Here is a 21,838-nt window from a genome sequence, read left to right as displayed (position 1 = left end):
GATGTTGGCGTCGAATGATAATATTTCGCCCATATTTTTTGGATGGTTTGCTTTGAAATCGTTCACGGAGAGTGCCTTTGTCAAGGCAATGGCGACGAAACTCACGGAGTTTGGGCCGCCAACAGGACGTCAAGCAAAGCCCTGCGTCTTGAAGTTGGCCCTGAATTGCATCCCAAGGGAGATGAAGGTTTGCTGCCGAGTGAATATGAAAAAACGATCCGTAAAATGAAGCACGGGGTGCTGTACAAACCGTGGGCCACAAACTTTCCGCTGGTGGACGCCTTTTTTTTTTTTTTTTTTCTCGGAGTCAAATCCAATGACGGTGTTGGGCTGCGGATGACCACGGCGGGTGGGCACCACACCACCGCCAGCACTGTGCGGCAGTTCACTGAGTGTCTGGAGGCATATTTTAGTGGTTGGGAGGAATCATCCCGAGACATGTCGTGGGGATGATTTATGAGCAGCACGCAGACAGCACGCCGATGAGTGACTGGCAGGGATGTGATGTCGTCAATACCAATAATGTGAGCCGCGATGAAGGCCATGAGATTCGGCGTTCTGTGAGGAAGAGGTGCGCCAGTACCAAGTGTCAATATCATGCAGAGACTTTTGAAGAGAAGAAGCTCTCCGAAGTCTGCAAAAAATAATAATAATAGGAAAATAGATTAAGAAATTGAAGGTGAACGAGACAGTTTGATTTGTGGTAAAAAATATTGTGGAATTTATTTATTTTTGGATGATTGTGTATGAGCATGCGGTGCGGGTGCACCAGCACCAGACGGCAGTAAGGCACACGAATGCCAAAATGTCCAACGCTATCGAACATAACAGTGACAGAATAAATTAGGGAGGGAAAGGGGTTGTTTGGATTCTGGTGAAAAACATTGGGTGACTTTTATATAGTGTGTTAATTGTGTGTGTGCATACGAGGCATAACTGGAAAACTGCCTCGGTATGAGGGAATCATTGTGGCTGGCGGTGTCGCAGTACTACCGCATTGTCCATTTTCTTCTATTGTGTTCTAAGGCCCATCACCAACAGAGCATCTTTAAGGGATGGACGAAGCATAAGTTCTATTGAGGAAACAGTGTGCTCCGTGTGACCGCATGTACTGAGGCGCCGTGTCATGGGTGGATGATGATCCGCTTCCGCGTGTGTCTTTTTGGGTGATTGCTTGCTCCGTGTGCGTTGTGTTTGTTGGCTGCGGGGCTGTGGCCGTATCCCGTTGGCCGTGGGATTGAACTGGAGGCGGTGGCGGTGTGTCCCTTCTCTTCCCCGTCCATTGTGGGTGAATGCGGGCGGTGTGTGCCTTTGCTGTGTGGAGGGCCGAATCCTCTCACCCGCGGACTGACAGCGCTGCGATGGTTCCCTCACGGAGTTATTGGCGTGGCCACGGGGCTGACGGCATCGACCAGCGCCCTGACCGGCCGCGTCCTGCTGGGACACAGTCGTAACACCATGAGGTCTGAAGAGCACGTGTTATCGCAATGCCGACCATCGGATTTATTTTATAAAACACGAGGAAAAACAGAATGTGGGAGGGGAGTTTGGCGGTGTTGTTGTCCGAGAGGGCACCTTCAATACCACGAATCCTTCAAGCCCTGCCATAACCGTCGCGCGTGTGGTGCGGCAACACATTCCACTGCGTGCCACGCAGGAGAGCACGTCATCTGTGGAAGTGTGATACCCCTACACTTTTTTTTTTTAGGAGCTTGTGAGGAGAATGATCACAGAGGAAAGCTGACTGCCTCAATTAATTTTAAATTCTGATAATAACGAATTCACTTCTTTACAATAATTTTTTTTTTTTTTTACGAACGTGGGAAGAACACAACTTTAGGGGGAACAGAGAGCAGAAAGCGAATAGGCAAATTATTTTTATTTTTATTTTGCCATCCCACCCAACCCCTTTTGATTCCCACCACGCGGCGGGGTCTTGTGCTCGGAGGACCCCAAAAGTCTGCCGCGTCGTACGTAATTATCCTTCAGCTTCTAACTGAGGACAAAAGACCATGCGAACGGTCAATCGAATTTATTGATTGGACAAAAGAAAACATTGAGGCAATTAACGACCTCTGCGGCAACCCCACTTTTTTTCCCCTACCTTTTTTTTGGTTTCTAAAAGAAATTTCAGGATTCGGCCAGCGGCACAGAAGATTATTCAGTCTTTTATTTTTTCCATTCATCCTGCCGGGAGATGAATATTTGTGTGGGTCCCGTAAAACTTGACTGGCCGACGAAAAGCCAAAATGGATGAAATGTCTTTTCTTTTCTTTTCTTTGTTGTGGTCCCACGGATGTTGGGGTGGCGGTTCTGTGTGTTTGTGTGCGTATGCCCTTCCCTCTTCACTTTATTATTGTCAGTGTGTGGTGCTGGGTGTGGAATGGACGCATGCCCCGGTGTATCGAATGCAGCGCTTTTGTTCAGAGAATTGTTCATCCCGAGACGGAAATGGTCGAGAAGTGCGTGTCGTGCGGTAGATGCTGCGACAAGTACTATGAATTCGCTGATGTTCAAAAGTGGATTGATGTTGTTTTGTTGGAAAGACGTGCCTGGATGCATGTGTTGTTTAATCAGAGAGGGATTTTTTCATCATTGTTTCTTGCGTCACTTGTTTGCTGCCTGATTGAGGCCTACGTTGTGCGAACTACATCGGTCTATGCCGACATACGGAACAGGAAAGCTTTTTTTCCAGCAACGCCGGGCGGCAACTTGAGTGGGGAAGATAGTTTTCAGCTTGTGAGAAGTCTCCGTTCAGATATGCTGCCGCTGATGATGTACGTTGACACGTGGCCGACGCTGTTCCTGTACGCCTCTATGGAGTACTTTCTCTGTTTGATTGCTGCCGTTTGGATCGGCGTTCAGTCACAGCGCGGCGTTGCCCCTGGGCAGGATGATGCGACGACCACGTGGGCAACATCTGTGAGCCTTGCCTACACAGCGAAGGTCGGCTACCTCGTGTTCCTGGTGTGGCGCATCCCCATTCCGCTGGTTGTTGTGGTGGATTTTCTCTTTCTTCTTTGGATGGTGCGGGGCTTCAGCATCACGGCCAGCAGTCATCCCAGCCGGTTCCTGGCCATTGCCGCATTGATTGTTTCTGTGCTCTCGCGGGCTCTTTTCCGTCACCTCAAAGCATGGAGCCCACAAGTCATATTTTGATCTTCCGTCTGTGTGTGTGTGTGTGATGTTTAATCATTATTATCATTTTTTTTTATTTGTGGGTTAAAAAAAAATATTTATTATTCTTGAATTAGTGTGCATCCATTACACTGCATCTACAGTGTAGTTTCCCTTTCCCTTTCCCTCTCTCTCTCCTCTTTGCTTTCTGCCTGTCTTTGACCCTCCTGTGTGTGCATGCAACAAACACACAGCGCAGCATTCGAAGTGATATCCTTCCAATGGAGACGAAGGTCGTTTTTTGATCCCACCAAACCACGACGCCGTCCTCGCCGCTCCCCGCGAAAATACGAGTGGATGGCAACACGGTGCAGTTCAATTGCCCCCAGCCCCTGAGGGATGCCGGATTTTCGGTTGCTAAGGCCTCGTTTGACGTCGATGTGGCGTTGGACAGGCCGGACGCAAGTACACTCTTCCGAAAACTGTTTGCCACTGCCGCCTCCAACTTTACTTAGGAACACAAGAACATGGTGGCCTTCAGCTACGGCGTGTGTTCGTCACCAAAGCGACATCTCATGTACGGCTCTGCAGCTGGAGAAGGATATGCTGCTTGAGTCATCACTGAATTTATTCGGCTGGGCGCCAAAAAGGACATTTTTGCCCTCTCGTGCTACGTCATTGGGTCAACAGAGCACCGCGCAGACCTTCTTGACGCCGACAACGAGCTCGGAGTTATTGTGGGCTCCGTGAGGGAGGGACCTCGTGTGCGAATGGTGGCGCGAATTCGTGTCTCATCGGCCGGCGACGTTCGAGCGGCGATGGACACTATTGTCAAAAACTATGAGAAATACTTTTTCCCCGTGCTGTGTGAAAAGCAGCCAACGCCTGAGCTGGAGGCAATGCCTTCCTATTTGCCCGACACCGTCGTCCTTCAGCTTTACCGCGATGATGGTGAGGCGGAGTTTGCAGATTAGATGGATGCAAACTCCCTGACATTTGTCGCCTTGGGAGATGCCGGACGGCCCGCTTTGTGTGGCATTGATGCCGCCGCGCAGCTACACTACGAAGGGGCCCAACGAGCACTGGTGTCGGGAGCAGGAATTGTCTCCAGCATTCGCCGCCGTCGTCTGCGCATTCCCTTCGGCATGTCAGAACTCAGTGAGTTGTTGCGCCGAGCGTACAACACGGAAAAAGGCAACCGCAACAATAGCCTCACTGGTTCTACCGAGACGGCTTTATTGGCTCACGCCTTTTCGGATGCCGTGCGGGCGGAGGAATCGTTCCATTTTCTCTCCACGACTCGTCGTGTGGGCAATATTCTTGGCTCAACCGGAATTGGATCCACCACAAGGGATCTTGCCGTTGACAAGTGGCGTCCTGATCAGGACATCATGGAGTTGCGGGATGAACTCATGATTGCCCGTACCGTGTACGACCACAGGCGTTGTATCTATGGGTCCAACAGGCCATTTCAGACATAAAGGAGGAAGGGATGAAGCGCATCAACGCCATTGAGAGCAACCGTGAGGAGGCGCGGGAACGGCAGCTGAGTGTGGTTCGCGAGCGTGCCAAGCATGAGGCGGGGAGGATGATCAAAGAGCTTGAGCAGAGAAGTGGGACCACGTTGGATGAACTTGAGAGGACTCTGGAGGCCAAAAAGAGGGAGAGCGGTGCTCTGCAGGCCGACCGCGAAAGCCGCAATTGGGACCACGAGCAGACGGTGGAGAAGATCCGAACGAGGAAACAGGACGAGGAGAGTGCCTCGGAGAGGTTGCGGCAGGCGATGCAGCAGCTGGAGCAAGGACTCAGCCTACGGCAGAGCGCCATTGAGACGAGGGAGCAGCAGCTCGAGATGGTTCAACTTGACGGGGCGAGGGGCGAGAGGCCGTCATGCGGGAGCGGCATTCTATTGAGGCGGTGCGAAAGACCGTCCGGGAGGAGCGCCGCCGCCAGCGGAGGCAGTGGATCCACCAGATTAAGGAAGTGAATGCAAAATTCCCGGAACCGGTGCGTCCCTTGGCCGAGGAGCGGAAGAAGAAGCGCGAGCAGGCGACAGCCAGGGAGGACGCCGCCGAGAGGGCTCTTGCTGCCGACATCAAAACGATCGAGAAGTATTTGCCGAAGCTCATTTCCCTTGAAGACATTCCTGTGAGTCCGGAGGAGACGGGCATCATTCGACGCCAGTTTGACGAGGTCTTCGCGCAAGAGGAACAGACATACTTGGCCCAGCGCTGAAGAGGAACGGGTCCACAAGGAGAGGCTGGGACGAGGACTCGAGGTGTATCGACAGCGTATGCTTGATGATTAAGTGGCAAAGAAAAATGAAAAACTGCATGACGCCGAGGCAACGGAACGCCACCTCAGTTCTGTTGTGGATCAGGTGCTGAATTACTTACGCAACGGGGTCTGCGTGACAAAGACATCAAGCAAGGGCAATGCTCGCAGACGCCTATATTTTCTCTCGGAGGACCGCAAACGTATTCATTCCTGTGATCTGGACCATCAGGGATTCCCGTTAAATCGCAAACGGCCTTTAGTCACCACGTGGATACGTGACATCAGAAAAGTTCTCATCGGCCTGTCCACAACCTCATTTGTGAACTACAGCGGCGAGGCACAGCTGGCAAAAACACGCCAGGAGGCAGTTTTTGACAATGGGACGCACCGCCATGATCCCACGCAAAACATCGCTCCGTCCAGCCTTGGAACAAACAACCACCGCGCATTCGCACTTTTGCTTCGCGATGGGAAATCACTGGAGGTGGTTTGTGAGGCTGGCAGCGATTGCGAGGCTTGGCTTGTTGCTCTCAAGCGTCCACTGCATTTGAGGACTCCTGCGGAAAGGCTTCTTGAGGAACGACGGGGTACGTGAAGAGACGCGCGTGCGCAGCCGAGCGATAATGACGTGGAAATGCGGTGGTGTGGCCCACCTGACATTCGCAATATGCGAGGATTTGTTTCTTTGGCCCCCGATGCAGCAGCTCTTTGCGGCGAGAACCACATTCCGCCAGCCCTCTTCCTTCGGCTGGAACAGGAGCTGGCTGAAAAGTCTCAACGGAGCACAATAACCGCCTGTGGCGTCCGGGTTTGCTCGGGCCCGGATCTGTTCCGCTCCGGCCAACTTTACGACTAATTGTGCGAAAAGCGTGTCGTTCCGTCTCCGTACTAATGCCGTGGGATCTTTTATTGTTTTTCTTTTTTTCCCATGGTTATTTGTGGTTTTCTTGTGTGCTCTTTTAGATGTATTGAGGCGGCTGGTTGGAGAGAGGCTAACTGCCGCACAATTTCGTGTGAGAAGGACTTTTGAACCCCACGTGTTTGGGTTATTAGCGTGTAAAGGGAAGAAAAAGGGAAATGATGGTCACCACCAGTACTGATAGTACTACTGCTGCCTCCCTTTTTTTTTTGCTGCCAGTTTGAAATGGGCTATCTATTATTTCATGTGGGGGTTCCACACCCTTCTTCTTTTTTCCTCTTTTTCTGGATGCGTTTTTTTTTTTAGCACCGCCGTTGTGGGGCCGTTGCTTTGCCAACATGCATACGGGGGTGGTGCCCCTTCCCATAGATGTGCCGTGAAAAATATTAATATATTTTCAAATGCGCCGTGTGCTTCTCTGTGTGCGTGTGATGTGGGGCTTAGGCCTCACTCAGGTAGAGGCAATGACATCTTTGCACCATTGCGAGGCGGCCGTCGAGGCGGTGCACTAGCACAACAAACTGTGCGTTTCATATCACACAGAGTATTCGCTACTGTGGGAGTCGAACCCTTATTTTTTGGTGGAACTACCATGGCTTATCCACTGGGTGCGGTGCGTTGATTCGGCAAAGGGAACAGAAGGACATCCTCTATGAGGTGTGCCTGTGGAGGGAGAACCGAACTGCTACCTTGGTGACTATAAAATATTGGTATTTGTCTGAAACGAGAGGGCGCATCGCTGTGCATGACGAGACTTTATTCACACGGACGTGAGGCGGCGTGTGGAGGAGGCCAACGGGCATGAGCAATACGAGAACGATGCCATTGTTGCCTGTTGAGATGATTTGAGCAGTGATGATGATGACGATGGGGCGAACACTCTCAGGTAGAAATGCTCTTCTCGCTGACAAGGTATTAAAGTTGCACGGTAATGTGCCGCAGGTTGACCGGCCCTCTTTTTGTGAGGTTCTCCGACACGTCGGTGGAGCTGCTCGGCGTTCTCCAAAAGGGTGTTCTGTTCTGCACAGGTGTGGCTGCCCGAGGATTGTATCTGCCACGGGCGGAGTGAAGTGTGCACGACGATCCTCCGACAGATCCGGCGCGTTGTATTCACCGCACTGGACGGCCAATCCCGCATTGGCAACGTTGGGGACTCTCTGCTGTTCCTCATGCCACACGAGGCAGGACACATCTCATGCGTGAGAACCCTTTATCGCCAAAGAGAGAGGGATCAGTGGCTCTTTACGGGAAATGAGGCGGCAGCAGCAAATGGAGGAATGATAATGCGACTCGTCTCTTTCCACCACCTGACGACATTGGACCCAAAAGGGGAGCCACATGTGAATGCAGAGCACAGCCACTTACGTGTGCACTGTTATTCGACCTGTCGTGAAGCGGGGTGGAGCCGTCAACGACTCACCTGGCGGAGATGCGAGCTGGAACGATGATCTCGCCCGACTCGCACCGTGTGTGTTCCCATCGTACGTGCGGGCACACGCACACAATGCACAAAATATATTGCGGTGCCCAAGCATGATTCTCACTCTTATTCTTTACTGGTGTTTGCTTGCCGCTTTCTTCTGTGGACATGAAGAAGGGAGAGACACCGGTAGGGGGTCCACTGCGGTTCTCTCTCATTTTGTGTGCAGCGCACAGCGTGCAGCATGATTGATCCGAAATGCGGTACCTCCCGGTACATCGAAGGGACACGAGGTGAGAGACTCCTTTTGTCAGCTGTTGGCGCACGTGATTGTGCGTCTGCGGCGGAGTTTGGCCTTTTGCGTGTTTGTGTCTCTGCTGTAGATGTGCGGTGGCGGTGACGGTGGGCGAATGTTTTTGATTGCGCTTTTGTGCGTTGCTGTGGTTGATCCCTGCGTGGTGTGCGTGTGGCCCCAAAACAAAGTTGTCCGAGGGCACACTTGTTGGCATGATGACCGCAGCGTGTAGCTGTCACTCCGTTCTCTCGAGAGATATGCCACGACGCCTTCACTTGTGTGTTGCTTCGGGGACAATGCGCCTGTGGCTGTGCGGTTGCCGGATGGAGGGAGAGGAGCGGGAGGGAAGTGCGTGAACGCGGCGGTCAAGGGTCGCACTGGGTGTCTCGCCGCGGAGGGCCTTGCCCACCCAACGCAGCACCGCTCCTGTCGGGCACCCTCGCTCACTCACACTGCAGCATCGTATTCGACGCCACCAGCACGCAGCGAGGCAGCGGATGCCACCACCGCCACGAGTGCGACCCGAAGAGAACATGTCTGCTGTTACGTTCCGAGGGGACACGACGCGTGGCACAGCGGCCTGCCCAAAACATTCTCGCGGAGCCCGCACACGACACCGGGCACTGGCCGCGGAGTGTTTGCTTCCTGAAGGACGCTGCGGTGGAGTCTCTCCCTCCCTCCAGGCTGACGGACGCCTGATTTTCCCTTTGTTCTTACTCAGGCGGATGGCTGCGCGATGACACCACAACGAGGCAGTTGTTTTCACGATGGAGGGGTAATGTCTGCAGGGTTACGCATTGGGAATATGAATGACGGATGCAATGGGAAAAGGCAACGTCATGGCACTTTTATGCCGCGTGAATTGCGGGGATTTTCCATAAAGCATGTAATTGCCCCCCTTTCTGTTGTGTTGGAACTTACCATGATGCATCGCTGTTGTGGCGTGTGTGATTTGTGTGTCTGCGTGTGGCCGTGGCTGCACCGAATTCTCTTCCCACTTGTGTTTTTTCGTGTGTCCGTGACGATATGCCCACGTCCTCTTGCAGAGTGTGTGCGGTGTCGGCGGTGCCACAGGGGTGCGGACCGTGGCGAGCGGGATGCGTGAGCGAACCCTTCGTGCGCACCACGTTGTTGTTGTTTGCTCTCACCAACACTGTGCTGGGTGGATGAAATCCACTTGCCGTCGTTGCGGTGGTCCTCGTGCATGTGGTTTTTATCGAATACTGTGTGGATGACTCTCTTGCTGTGGCTGCCCGTCATGTCTGTGCCTAGTTACCCCATCTCTCTCTTATTCTCCTTTGATTGGTGGTCAGTGTTCGGCTTTAACTCGAGCCAACTGCGGGGACAAGGGGAAACAATGCGTGGAAAGCACAAGAGAGTGCATGGCGATCATGAGGAGGGCCCTGCGTCCACTGTGCGGCGGGGAGATGGTCGGAGGGGAGCGAGGCCGGAGACCCACAGCGACACGGATCAACCCGCTACGACTCGCAGAAGGGCGAATGAGGTGCGGCGTTTAATGTGGGCTATTTACATTCGGGTGGAAGGATAAATGCTGCAGGGATTGTAAGAGTCTGTGTACAATGCGAGGTGGCATAATGTTGTGGGGGTTCCTGGCGGCGAGTGGAAGGGAATGGATGTGAGGCTTATGAGGGGAACACCGAAGTTATGGACTTACAGGGCAGTTGGCCGAACCCTCGAAAAGGATGACGGCGTGCAGCAATCCGGTGCACCACGTCCCAGGCTGATGGCGCGCACCTCGGACAAGGGATGGACGTACTCGTGGGGGAGGAGGAATCCATTTGTGACTGCAATGTGAACTGTGGGGTGGAGCGAGTGTGGCGGATCGTCAAGGGCGATGTAACCGAATGGTTCGGCAGTCACGTTGGGACGGAATTTACGCCTGGGCGGCGTGTGTTGATTGGGACGCCCGGGATCGGGAAGTCGATGGCTGCCGGCTCGTGCCTCCTTTACCAGCTGCTGCACCACGATGCGGAGCGACTCCCTGCGGTTGCGTGCTTTGTTTGTAATTGAGCATTCCTGTTTGACAAGACCACCCAAACGGTGCGAGAATACGTGGGTACTACGAAATCTAAGAGAGTCTTTTTTTTTTTTTTTGGCGGCTGTGAGACTCTGCGACTGCGTGCTTGCCGTGCGTGTGGCATCTTTTGCCGTTGCTCCCTTGCTGTGTTGGTGGGGGAGTGGGCGAGCGACTGCGTTGGTGGGGTTGCGCCCCAGTGGGGGAGGGAAGGCGCTGACCGCCGCTGACGACGACGGTCTTTGCTGCAGGTGACCTGACGGGATGACGTCACCGGTGTCACAGTTAGCAGAGATGGATGAGGACCGCACTGCGTCTCCCACCCCTCTCATCATCCTTACACTCCACTGCTGACTGACGAATTGCAGGGCAGTGGCGTGATTACAAACCGGTCGTCTATGAGTCAACAGGTCGCACAATCGACGTGGACCTTTTCCCCCGTGTCTGATTGCCGTCACCGTACTTCTTTGTTCCCTTCTTTGTGCAATGCCGTGTGCTCATGGTGCCGCTGCTTGCTGTGCAATGCCGACTTGCGTGAACTAGAAACGACGCTTTGACTGCTGGGGGCCGGCGAGCTCTCCACTCCACTTACGCACCACCAACGCCAACACCTTTTGTACGCGCTTGATGGCTGGCGGTCGTAACGCTGCCACGTGGTCTGCCTCGGCTCTTGTGTGTCGTGCACGGCATCGGGATTGCCATGTGATGGAGCCATTCGGTAAAAGGAGCGGTGCCAGTGGTCATGTTGCTTTTTGCCGACATTCCGCCACTTTGCATGGTGGTTGTGTGGGGTTATGTGGGTGGTGGGAGGGCGATGGTGCCACTGACTTGATTGCGTCAGCGCGACTTTGTCTCGGTGGCTGTACTGTGACGGGGATTGTGTATGACCGGATGTTTTTGCGTACCACTGTGTCTGGTTACTGTTGTTGTTGCCGCCTCTTATTCTTTTTCTGAGCGTGCAGTTAAAGATACTTTTGCCTGACCAGCACAGCTATCGTTTCAAGGTGTTAGGAGTTACTTGCAGTATTAGGTTTAGTAGTGTGATAACGATTTGGCGGAATAGTGTTGTTGGATTTGCCAACTGTAGGAAGGGATTTGCTAGGTAGGTGTTATGGTCGACGGGGCGAGTGCGACACGCCACAACAGCTCTATTGGTACGTGTTTGGGACGGTGGATGCGGGGTGCGGTGGGTGCGTGTCCGCACAGCCGGCACCGTGTGCGGCACAGGGCCATTGCGGCTGTGCGTGCGGCGCTGCTTGTTGTGTTGGCGCTTGTTGCTGCTGCTGCTGTGTGGATGCCCGCGGTGCATGCTGTGGTGTTGCGACTGCGGGGCGGCACGGTGGACAGAGCCGTCACGGTTGGCCGCGCCGTAGACGCGGTGCTGATGGACGGCGTGTCCATCACGAACGGCGTGGCTGTGGTGTTCGACGTGCCGGCGAAGCTTCCCGGCGCGCTGCGCATCGAACTGAGGAACTGCGTGTGCGACGGCGGTGCGCAGCTCTACGTGCGGGGCCACAGCGGCGAGCCGGCGAGTGACCGGAACCTGGAGGTGAGCGTGAGCGGGCTGTCCGGCGACTACTGCTCGCTCGTGTTTGTGGACAACCTGCCGGCACACACGAACGTGACGGTCCGTGACTCGACGATTGTGACGGCGGGGCCGATGCGCTACTCCCAGCTGAGCGGGCTGACGGACGCGGTGGCGTCGCCGCTTGTGCTGCACGCGATGTCGCTGTTGCAGACGCAGCTGCGTGTGAGCAACACTGTGCTGAGGTCGTTGCAGGCGGGCGGGTCGGCGGTGCACGTTGGCGGCGGCGTGGACCTGCTGTTGAGCGCGGTGGTGCTTGACGGCGTGTCGCTGGAGGCGTCGGGCGGTCCGACCGCGTCCGCGATGCATGTGGCGTCCTCGTCGCGTCTCAGTCTGCGGAGCCACTCGGTGTTCTCCGTGACGAGCGTGTCGGTTGTGAGCAGCGGCGGTGGCCTTGTGCTTGGCGAGGGTCTCGCGGTGATTGATTCGGTGCTGCGCTTCGTGGGCGTCAAGGGGTCTGCTGCGTCCTCGCTGGTGCGCTGCGACGGTGGGACGATCGGTGTCGGCGGGTGGGTGGAGCTGCGCGACGTGTGGGCGGTGGGCGAGGCGTCGTCGGTGGCATCGCTGTCGGGGGTGACGCTGAGCGGCGGCGCCGTGTCGATTGTGCACTGCTCTGCCACCGGCGCGACGCTTGTCTCCGGGCCGACGATCACGAGCGGTGCCGTGTCGGTGCAGTGCAACCGTGCCGGCGGCCGGGTGCTGCAGAGCAGCAGCGACTACCGCATGGCCGGCCTGCCCTCCGTGAGCGTGGTGCCGTGCGACGGCTGTGCGGCTGCGCTGGCGTGCTTTGATGCGCTGACGGCGTCGTTCTCCGACTGCGTGTGCAGCTGCCGTGCCGGCGGCGTGGGCGACGCGTGCCTGCCGTTCGACGTGCCTGTTGCGAGGTCCGGCGGCGGTGGTGGTTCGCAGGACTGCGTGAGTGGCGTGACGCTGACGAAGTCGGTGACGGTTGGCGGCGGGCGTGCGACGGCGTGCTTTGACTCGGTGGTGTTCAGCGGGCCGATCACTGTGGCGGTGGACCTGCGCTTGATGGATGCGTTCGCTGACGCGCTGAACGTGACGCTGCGCCACTGCGTGCTTGCGGGTGGCGCGCAGCTGCGGATTGGTGGCCTCAGCGAGAGCACGGCGCGCCTGGTGCCGCACGCCCTCGTCAACATGACGAATGTGACGTCGCTGGAGGGCACGATTGTGCTGCATGGCGCGATGCCGCTGCACTCGAGTGTGCTGCTGGCGAACTCAACGCTGCGCGCGACGGTTGGCGGGTCGCAGTACGTGCCGACGACCCGTGGACACGAGAAATCCCGGTACGGCCCCGCGCTTGTCCTGGACGGCGTCCGTCTGCTGTCGACACGGTTTGTCATGACGCGGTCGTTGCTGGTGTGTGGCGGGGAATCGTGCGCTGCGATTCTCGTGGAGCGCGGCCTTGGCGCCAACCTGTCCAGCGTCTTCTACATGGACAACTGCGTCGTTATTTCGCGGACGCACGTGATGTACGCTCTTTCATCGGAACTGCGTGTCAGCGGCGGCTCCGTGTTCTCCGTACAGAACAGCTCGTGGAGTGCGCCGAGCATCGAATACTACGAAGGTGCTTTTGTTTTCAAGGACGTTGCGGTGGTTGGCGGCAGCGTGCTGCAGATTGTGTCCAGCACGTTCCGTCTCGGCTTTGCCATGCTCATGGCAAACAGGCTGACTGTGAGTGGCGGCAGCTGGCTGGTGCACCGCGACAACGAGTTCCGCACCGCCCACGTTGTGTACGTGGTCAAGGAGAACGGCGTGGCGTTCCGCGATCGGAGTGTGTGGTCGATACTTCACAACAAATTCACGTACGGCTCGTACTCGTCGACCATTGCGCATATGACAAGCAACTGGTCACCACCATCCGACCAGCGCCCGATCATCTACGGCGTGTGCAACGAGCTAAGGGGCTCTCCTGTGACGGATTACCGAGTCGACCTCAACATTGGAGCACCCGTGACAGTGTTGGACTGTGGTGCGTACACCGTGGAGGCCGTGTGCTTTGTTGCGAGGACGAGCAGCATCAGCGGCTGTGAGTGTGTGTGCGCTGCTGGCGGCTACGGTGACACGTGTCTGCCGGCTGCGGTTCCGGATGGCCTAGGACGGCTTCCGCTCTCAGATGCGAGGGACACGGAGGTCCGCTGCGTGCACGGTGGCAGCATCAGCTCCGTGGACGATCCTGATCCCGGTGTGCATGGTCTGTGCTTCGTCAGCGTGACCTTCACCGCCGCGATTGTTCTGGATCTATCGCATTTTGACGCGCCACAACAGGCACTCAACATCACGCTGCTGCAGTGCGTCCTCGTGGGCCTGTTGATCAAGGGGAGTGGTGTGCGTGTGCACGTGAACGTGACATCTTCGATGCTGGATTTTGGTGAGCTGGAGTTTAGGGGTGATTTTGGTGTGAGTTCCCAGATACTGTTGGTGGGCAGTACGCTTGCGACAACGTCGAACCATGCCATTTTATTTGTGAAGTTTACTCTCAGTGCGAATATGACGCTTCTGCTACTCGACAACTACATCGAGGGGAATAGGTACGCAGTTTATTTACTCAGTGTTGTTTTTGTTGGTGGTGGCGGGATCATTGTGAAGGGAAATACGCTGAGCACAATAGAGGAGGATGACGGTGTGGAATCATCTGTTTGCGTTCATGCTGTTGATGTGAAGAACGGAGGCTACCTTGACGTGGAGAACAACACGATGAGGTCAGTCAATGGCGTTATTCTTTTTGGGAATACCATCGTGGGGTCCGCGGGGCTGCTGCGGGTGTCGGACTGCACTTTCATTGGCAGGACGGAAGTTTTTGATCCTGCGCTGGTGAGTGTGCCTGACTCTGTGACACTCGAGGGCGGTGCGCAGTGGCGTGTGGAGGGAAACAGCGTGGGTGCAGCCTCAGTATTGAGTTTTCCGTATTCCTGGGAAAAGGTTCAGCTGTCGGGCAGCGGCACCACTGTGGTGCTTGCAAACAACCGTCAGGTGGACGATATTTATCCCTTTGCTGATCTTTCTCTGCCACAGACAGTTGTTGAGTTACCCGCGCGGTTTGTGTTTGGGTGCAACCTGCAGGGCGCTGAGGAGGTGTCGTTGTACGACGGTGTGTTTCCGGAGGAGGTGGTGATTTTCAGGTGTGGCACATGCAATGACGACGCGGCGTGCTACATGCCCGGGACGGAGTTGGTGGACCGCAGCTCGTGCTCGTGCAGCTGCAGGGACGGATGGCATGGCGCGTCGTGTCTTCCCTTCGAGGTGCCCGACAAGGTTGTGCCGCCCTTGCCGGAGAGAGCCGTTGACGGCGACACGAGCTGCGTGGTGAACCAGACGCTGACGAGCCTCGCGCTGAACATGTGGAAGACGCACCACTGCTACGTGGGTGTGACATTCAGCGGCGTGGGTGCTGTGTTGACATTCTCTCTCAACAGTATGCCGCTGCATCTCCCCATCAACATCACGCTTACTGGGTGCACATTTCTTGAGGGTGCTTTGCTGCGGTTTGTTGGGGGTGCTGAGGCGGCGAAGTCAGCCGGCGTCCTGATTCGCGTGAGCCGGACGGTGATGCGGTCCTCCGTTGTTGTGTTTGCACTTGCCCTCCCGCAGCACTGCGACATCGCCGTCACGGAGGTTGACGCGGTGCAGACCTTTTCGGTTGAATTACCGGGCATTGTGAGCAGAACGGTGAGTGTGGTGATGCTGAAGAACGTTGTTTTGACTGCTTCTTCGCTGTTGGTCAGCAACGTCCGGGCGCATGCAAAGAAGCGTGATGCGTTTGGTTTGTACTCGATCGGGACGCTGACGCTAGTGGGTGGCAGCTCGTTTTTCACGCGGTACTGCAGCTTTGATGGGTACATGCATCTGTTCTACGTGTACAGTCTCAGTGTGAGTGATCACTCCGTTTTTGCACTGCTCAACAATACAATGTTCTCCGGGGTAAGCCTGCTTTATCGGCAACAAGTATTCAGCGCGTCGGATCACAGCGTGCTGCGCGTGGTGGGGAACAGCGGTTCTGTGTCATTCGCCATCTGTAACGATGACTTGTGGACTGTTCAGCGGTCAAGCTGGCTGGACTGGCGCGACAACGACGTGGGAGTGGGTGCGATGCTCTACGAGACTGAGTCCGCTTTTGTGAGTATTGACAACAGCAGTGTGGTGACGCTGAAGGGCTGCAAGATGGGCTCGACGGGGTTGTCGAGACCTCTGCTATCTCAGGCCGACGCCGGCTACCGGTTCGTTGCTGGGTGCCTGACGGTCGCGGGACGGGAGGTGACGACGGCGGCAGAACTGGAGTTGAACAGCATCTTCAACGTGACGACGGTTGCTGCGTGCGGGGAATGCACGAAGGACGGCGACTGCTTTGCTCCGCTGACGACGGCGGTCATTGACTGCAAGTGCCAGTGCGCTGCTGGAGGGCACGGCGACGTGTGTGTCCCGGCGCCTGTGCCTGCTGGCCCGCCGCCACCGCCCACGCCGCCAGCGCCGCCCACGCCGTCACCGCCGCCGGTTGGTGAGTGCATCAGCGACATGGTGTACCCCGAGGTGGCGCAGGCTGTGGGCGGTGGGCTGTCGTGGCTGTGCTACCGCAATGTGACGTTCAGCGGGCGCGGCATGATCCTGACGGTGCTGGTTGGGGCGATGACGGACGAAGTGGCGAACGTCACGTTCGATGGATGCACGTGGAGGGACGGCGCCGTGCTGTTGCTGTTGGGCAACGCGTACGCCGCTGTGGGGGCGCTGCACATCGTCGTCACTGAAAACACGTTTAGTGACGCGCTGCTCAGCCCGGAGGGTGTGTTTCCACCGCGCACGAACATCACGATCAGCGGGAACCGCTTTACGGTCACGAGGCTGATCCCTCGGCAGGGTTTGGACGTTGACAGTCCGTCGTGTGTTGCGATGAATGAGCTGGTGATCACCAACAGCTCTGCGGTGGTGCTCAGTGGCAATGTGTTTCAGAGCGTGACGGCATCATCAAGCGCCATCTACGTCGTCAGATCTTCGCTGAGGTTGTTGTGGCGCTCCGTGTTTGCTGTGATGGGCAACACGTTTCATATGGCTGGCGGTGACAGTACGCTGATACATCTTGAGGGTTCTGCCCAATCCTCATCGCTGAGTGTACTGAACAACTCTGCCGTGGTGATCCGAGGCAATCTTGTGACGAGGCCCGTGAGGTACTTTTTATTACTAATTTTGGCATTACGTGTGGAGTCTCGGTCAGCGGTTGTGTTTCAGGGCAACGACATGCAGGGAAGCTCGGTCGCGTTCTTCCCGAGCTACCCTTCCTACATTTACTACAACTCCTGGCTGCAGCTGAGCGGCAACCTCTGCCGTGAATCCCCATTGGATGCATTTGCAGTCCTGAACCCCACGGTGAATCTCCGCGACTCCACGGTGTCTGTGTCTGGCAACCAATTCATGTACGGCACAGGCACGCCAACATTGATAAAGATACCCAAAAGGTCCCGCGATATCACAAACGGAGCGATTGTGGCTGCGTGCAACACAGTGAACGGCGAGGAGGGTGTGGAATACATCATCCCGTCCGTGTACAACGCCAACATTTTGAGCTGCAGTGATCCATGCACCCTCGCAGCGTCGTGCTTCCCCGCGTACACGACGACGGCGTCGAATGATGGCTGCGCCTGCGCATGCGCTGAGGGCGGCTACGGCGATGCGTGCCTGCCCGTTGCTGTCCCCGAGCCACCGAGCACCGACGGCGCTGATTTGTGCGTGCGGGACGTGCGTGTGGATGTGGAGGTGAACGTCAGTTTCGGGACGTCGTTGGCGTGCTACGTTGGCGTGACCTTTGCGGCGGACGTCGTGGTGGACGTGGAGTCGATGTCAGGGAGCGTGCGCAACGTGACGCTGGCGAGCTGCACGTTTTTGGACGGAGCGAGCCTGTACGTTTTTGGGTGGCGGTCCGACCCGCCTGCTGGACACCGCGCCGATGTGTTGATCAGCGGGCTCGAGTCGCGCTCCGGCGGCGGCGTGGTGGTGGCGAACCGCTACCCGCCGGGCTCGCGCGTCACTGTGGTGGACTCGGTGCTGATTGCGGAGAGGCGCGTTGTGTACGGCGGCGCCTACGGCCTTGGCGACGCCTCCGCGTGCCTCGTGGTGCACAGCGTGAAACTGACTGGGAGCGTGCTGACCATTGCGCGCACGCAGGTGGTGGCTGTGTTCCGTGACGCTGTTGGCGTGTTGGTTGTTGGCGGCGTGGCGCTGTCGTCGCGTGGTGCGCTGTACGTGGACGGGCTGTTGGTGCAGACGGCGCTGGGGCTGTGCGTGTCGGTGGAGGGCGGTGTTGCTGCCAGCGGCGGCTCCGTGGTGGCGTTTGTTGACAGCGACTTCCTGCTGTGCAGGCACGCGGTGTCTGTGCGTGGGGCTGTGAGCGTGTCGGGCTCCGCTGTGGCGCTTGTGCGGAGCGAATTTTCGTCGACGGAGGACTACGCGGTGGCGTTTTATTCGACGGTGAGACTGGCCGGTGGGTCGATGCTGCTGGCGAAGGGCAACGTGCACGATGGTGTCTCGAGGGAGATGCTCTACGCCGCTGGCGCCGTGACCGCTGCTGGGAGCACGCTGAGCTTTGTGCGCAACCGAGCACTGCTGCCTCGGATGCTATCGCTGAGCCTGTCGCTTGCGGCTGGGGCGCATTTGAGGGTGGCGTGCAACGACGCCGGTGGCCGTGTCCTGTCGACGGCGGAGGAGTACGCTGCGGCTGGTTTTGGCGACGCTGGGAGCATCGACGTTGCTGGGTGCGACGACTGCGACAGGGACACGCACTGCTACGCGCCCGGGACGGCGTCTGCGAGCATGAGGAACGGTGTGTGCGTGTGCTTGTGCGGCAGCGGTGGGCACGGCGAGGCGTGCGTGCCTGTGGGAGCTCCCGCGCTGCCGCCCGCTGCGGGCACTGCGTCGAGTGTGTTTCTCCGCGAGAGCGTGACGCTGCGGTCGGTGTTCGTTGTGCCTGCCGGTGCGAGCGAGGTGACGCTGCGCCACGTTGTGCTGGACGGCGTGAGTCCTGTGCTCTACGTGCCGTGGATGGCGCGAGACGGCGTGCGGATTGTTGTGCAGAACGTGTCGCTGCTGAACGGTGCCGTGCTGTACGTGATGGGCGGTGGAGGGCTGCGCGGTGCGGTGGCGGCGGGGAGCGACGAGGGCGGGCCGGTGGAGCTGTCGGTGTGCGATGTGGAGGCGCTGAACGGTGCGCTTGTGCTGACCGGCACGTTCCCCGCGGGGTCTGTGCTGACGGTGACGGACTCTCTGCTGGTTGCCACGAGGCCGACGCCGCTTGTGTATCTTCCCGGCTCGCAGTCGTCGCCGTACGCACCGGTGCTGGTGCTGTCTGGCCTGCGGCTCGTGCGGTCCGTGCTGGTTGTGTCCGGCGTGGCCCTCGTGACCGTGATGACTGGTGGGCGGACGGTGGTGGTGGACGGCGCTGTGCTGGAGCTTGTCGGTGGCGGTGTTGCGCTGGACGCGGCTGTGCTCGGTGGCGAATATGCGTTGTACGCGAGTGCGCGCGTGGTTGCGTCTGGGGGCGCTGTGCTGCGCGTGTCGGGGAGCCAGGTGTACGCCGCGCATGGGTTGGTGTTCGACCGCGGTGTGGAGGCCAACGCGTCCGCCGTCGTGGTGAACGACAACGCCGGTGCGCTGACCGATGGCGCGCTGCTGGAGCTGCGGGGGTCGGCGTCGTTTGCGTCCGGGTCGTGGCTGTCGGTGCGCGGCAACAGCATCCGCGGCAGACTTCTGTCGGTGCCGCCGTACCCGCGCAGTGCGGACCTCGCGCAGAGCACGCTGACACTCCACGGGAACGCTGGCAGCGGGCCCGTCGTGATGGACGGCACCGTTGTGCTTGGGGGCGCCGGCCGAAGGTTCGTTGTGGGGTGCCTGACGCTCAACGGGAAGACACTGCAGCCGATGGAGTACAGGTCCGCCGGCATCATCGGGGAATTCCGCCCCGTGGCGTGTGGCGTGTGCGATGCCGAAGTGAGTTGCTTTGGTGCTGCGACGAGGGCGATGTCGGGGTCGTGCGGCTGCCGCTGTGCTGAGGGCGGGTACGGGCGCGACTGCCTGCCGGTGTACCTGCCGCACGTGGACGGGTGCAACCGCACGCCCGCTATGCCGCTGCTGAGCCACACGGCGACGCTGACGGAGACGCGCAGCCTGACTTCAACGTGGACGCCGAGCCTGAGCACGACGCACTACAGTCAGACGCATTACGGGCCGACGAAGACCCTACAGGTGACGGAGACGGTGGCGTTGCCGCCCACGCGGACCCCGACGGCGTCGGTGAGCAGCACGCTGTGGTGGAGCGACTTGGCGTGCCCGACGCTCGCTGTGACGACGACGGCGGCTGGTGGGAGCCTGACGCAGAACGACATTCGCGGCGGTGGGAGCGCCGTCCCGACATGGCTGATGGTGGCGCTGCCGCCGCCGTTCCGCTGGGCAAGCGACCCGCAGCTCGGCACGCACCTGAGCTTCGTGCCGGTGTCGACGGCGCAGCCGCGCGGGTTTGGCGGTCCGTGGGGAGCGATGCTGAGCAACGCGACGTGGATGCGCAACGCGACGAATCCGTCCGCCGTCCTGGAGCTGGCTGTTTCCGTGCACCGCGGTTACTTCATTGCTGCCGACGAGACGATATTCATTCGCTGCGACGCTGCGGCAGTGTCCGGCGGCTGCAGGGGTGTGCTGCTTGGGTCCTTCACGATCAGGTCCGACACGCTGCCCGCCGCCACCAGCGCCCTCTCGGCGATCACCGGCGTTGTTGCGGGTGCGGCGGCTGTTGCCGTGGTGGTGACCGGCGGGCTGGGCTCCGTCCTGGAGATGCAGGCGCTCGGCGTGTTTGCGAGGATGCCATGCGCCTTGGCGCAGGAGCGTGCGAGCACCGTTGCGCTGCCGTACTTCCTGTCGGTGTTCGCTGCCCTTGACCCGCTGTGGATGGTGGTGGGCAACGCGCTGCTCGCCGCTGTGTTCGGGTGCGTGCACTGCGGTGTGACGGCGGCCTTCCAGCGGTGGCGCGGCGTGGACGCGGCGACTGCGTGGGCGGCGATGCGCTTCCCGAGCCTGACGTACGTCGTGGCGCACGCGATGCATCTCGGCATCTTCTTTGGCTCCGTTCTTTCACTGGCGATGCCCGGTGCCCGCGTGTGGCACCGCGTGATTGGTGTCGTTGGCGTGCTGTACGGTGCGGCGTTTCCTGCTGGCGTGTGCTACTTGATTGCCCGCCACACGGGCGCGAGCTTCACGAGGTACTGGCAGTTTTCGAGGAAGCCGCTGCACGAGCGCCTGCTGTACCCTGTCGGGTATTGGCACCCCGCGGCGCAGCAGCGGATGTACGGCGGCCTGCTGACGAACATGAGGGGCAGCCACGTGTACTGGTGCGTGTTCCAGCTGTCGGTGCTGTGCGTGGTGGGCCTGATTGCGGCTGTGCAGTCGCCCGTGGGAGGCTGCCACGTCCAGTACTTCTGCATGGCGGCTGTGCTGCTTGCGGGTGCGGGCGTGGTTGCCTTCACGAACATGATGCGCTCGGCCTTCCTGACGGTGATGCACGCGGCGGGCTTTGTGCTCCTTGCGGCGCTGTGCCTGGTGAGTGCGGCCAACCACCTTGCGCCGAGCGACGGTGGAGCGAGGGCGTACGCGGCTATCGTGCTGCTGCTGACTGCTGTGGTGCTTGCGGTCACTGTGTACAGCGTCGTTGTGTGGTACGCGGAGGACCGCCACTGGCAGGAGCTGCGCGAGCCGCGGCGTGGAGGGCTGGAGGCGCTGCTGCGCGGTGGCGAGGAGAGCGACGAAGAGACGCAGAAGCTCCACGAAATGACGTCACTGTCGTACGCCTCAGGCACCGCCGTTGCGTTGTCGTACCGACAACCCGCAATGCCGTAGCAGTCTGTGGCCGGTGACACCCGCTCCGACACTCTGAGCCTGTTCGACTGTGTATCCAGCGCAAGCCATATGATCGGCTACGCCGCCATCTGACGTGCACTGCGCGGAAGTATTAAGTGTTTGGAGCTGGTTGATTTGAGGAGAGGGCGCGAGGTCACGTATTTGCCGCGCACCACAGCTATCTATCGTTGACTGCACCAGCAGCCTTTTGATTTTTGGTGTCTGAATATTTTTACTTTTTCAATTTGAGCGGTTACATTCCTCTCTCCTGTTGCACGATGACTGTGTGGGAGGGCACGCTCGTT

At 58.3% G+C, this 21,838-nt stretch overlaps 2 protein-coding genes and 4 pseudogenes across 2 annotated transcripts, besides 13 other annotated features; all 6 read left to right on the top strand.

Annotated features, from left to right (window-relative positions):
- Positions 1 to 647, top strand: Tc00.1047053507911.60 (annotated as a pseudogene; the record flags this gene model as incomplete).
- Positions 1 to 3,019: a sequence feature (heterozygous, non-Esmeraldo-like haplotype).
- Positions 1,707 to 2,162: a mobile genetic element.
- Positions 1,794 to 1,814: a sequence feature (AT_rich).
- Positions 1,870 to 1,891: a sequence feature (AT_rich).
- Positions 2,262 to 2,281: a microsatellite.
- On the top strand, positions 2,392 to 3,159 carry Tc00.1047053507911.50 (hypothetical protein, conserved; the record flags this gene model as incomplete). Its single annotated transcript, XM_807096.1, has 1 exon — positions 2,392 to 3,159. One exon carries the CDS (start codon positions 2,392 to 2,394, stop codon positions 3,157 to 3,159), a length of 768 nt encoding a protein of 255 aa, XP_812189.1.
- Positions 3,020 to 6,461: a sequence feature (areas not merged during assembly with more than two copies in the genome that could not be assigned to a particular haplotype).
- Positions 3,223 to 3,244: a sequence feature (AT_rich).
- Positions 3,287 to 3,344: a sequence feature (GA-rich).
- On the top strand, positions 3,399 to 6,287 carry Tc00.1047053507911.40 (annotated as a pseudogene).
- Positions 6,462 to 7,190: a sequence feature (heterozygous, non-Esmeraldo-like haplotype).
- On the top strand, positions 7,169 to 7,981 carry Tc00.1047053507911.36 (annotated as a pseudogene).
- Positions 7,191 to 20,936: a sequence feature (areas not merged during assembly with more than two copies in the genome that could not be assigned to a particular haplotype).
- On the top strand, positions 9,609 to 10,055 carry Tc00.1047053507911.33 (annotated as a pseudogene).
- On the top strand, positions 11,175 to 21,533 carry Tc00.1047053507911.30 (dispersed gene family protein 1 (DGF-1), putative; the record flags this gene model as incomplete). Its single annotated transcript, XM_807095.1, has 1 exon — positions 11,175 to 21,533. The coding sequence occupies one exon, from the start codon at positions 11,175 to 11,177 to the stop codon at positions 21,531 to 21,533; it is 10,359 nt and encodes a 3,452-aa protein (XP_812188.1).
- Positions 16,107 to 16,157: a microsatellite.
- Positions 20,937 to 21,293: a sequence feature (heterozygous, non-Esmeraldo-like haplotype).
- Positions 21,294 to 21,838: part of a sequence feature (areas merged during assembly that could not be assigned to a particular haplotype. This can correspond to areas where the two haplotypes were merged or to regions with more than two copies in the genome that were merged during assembly.) that runs on past the window's edge.

Source organism: Trypanosoma cruzi, genomic scaffold (assembly GCF_000209065.1).
Source record: "Trypanosoma cruzi strain CL Brener 1047053516539 genomic scaffold, whole genome shotgun sequence".
Classification (NCBI taxonomy): Eukaryota; Euglenozoa; class Kinetoplastea; order Trypanosomatida; family Trypanosomatidae; genus Trypanosoma; species Trypanosoma cruzi.
The sequence above is the reverse complement of the archived record's forward strand: the minus strand, read 5'-3'. Positions and strand labels throughout refer to the sequence as shown.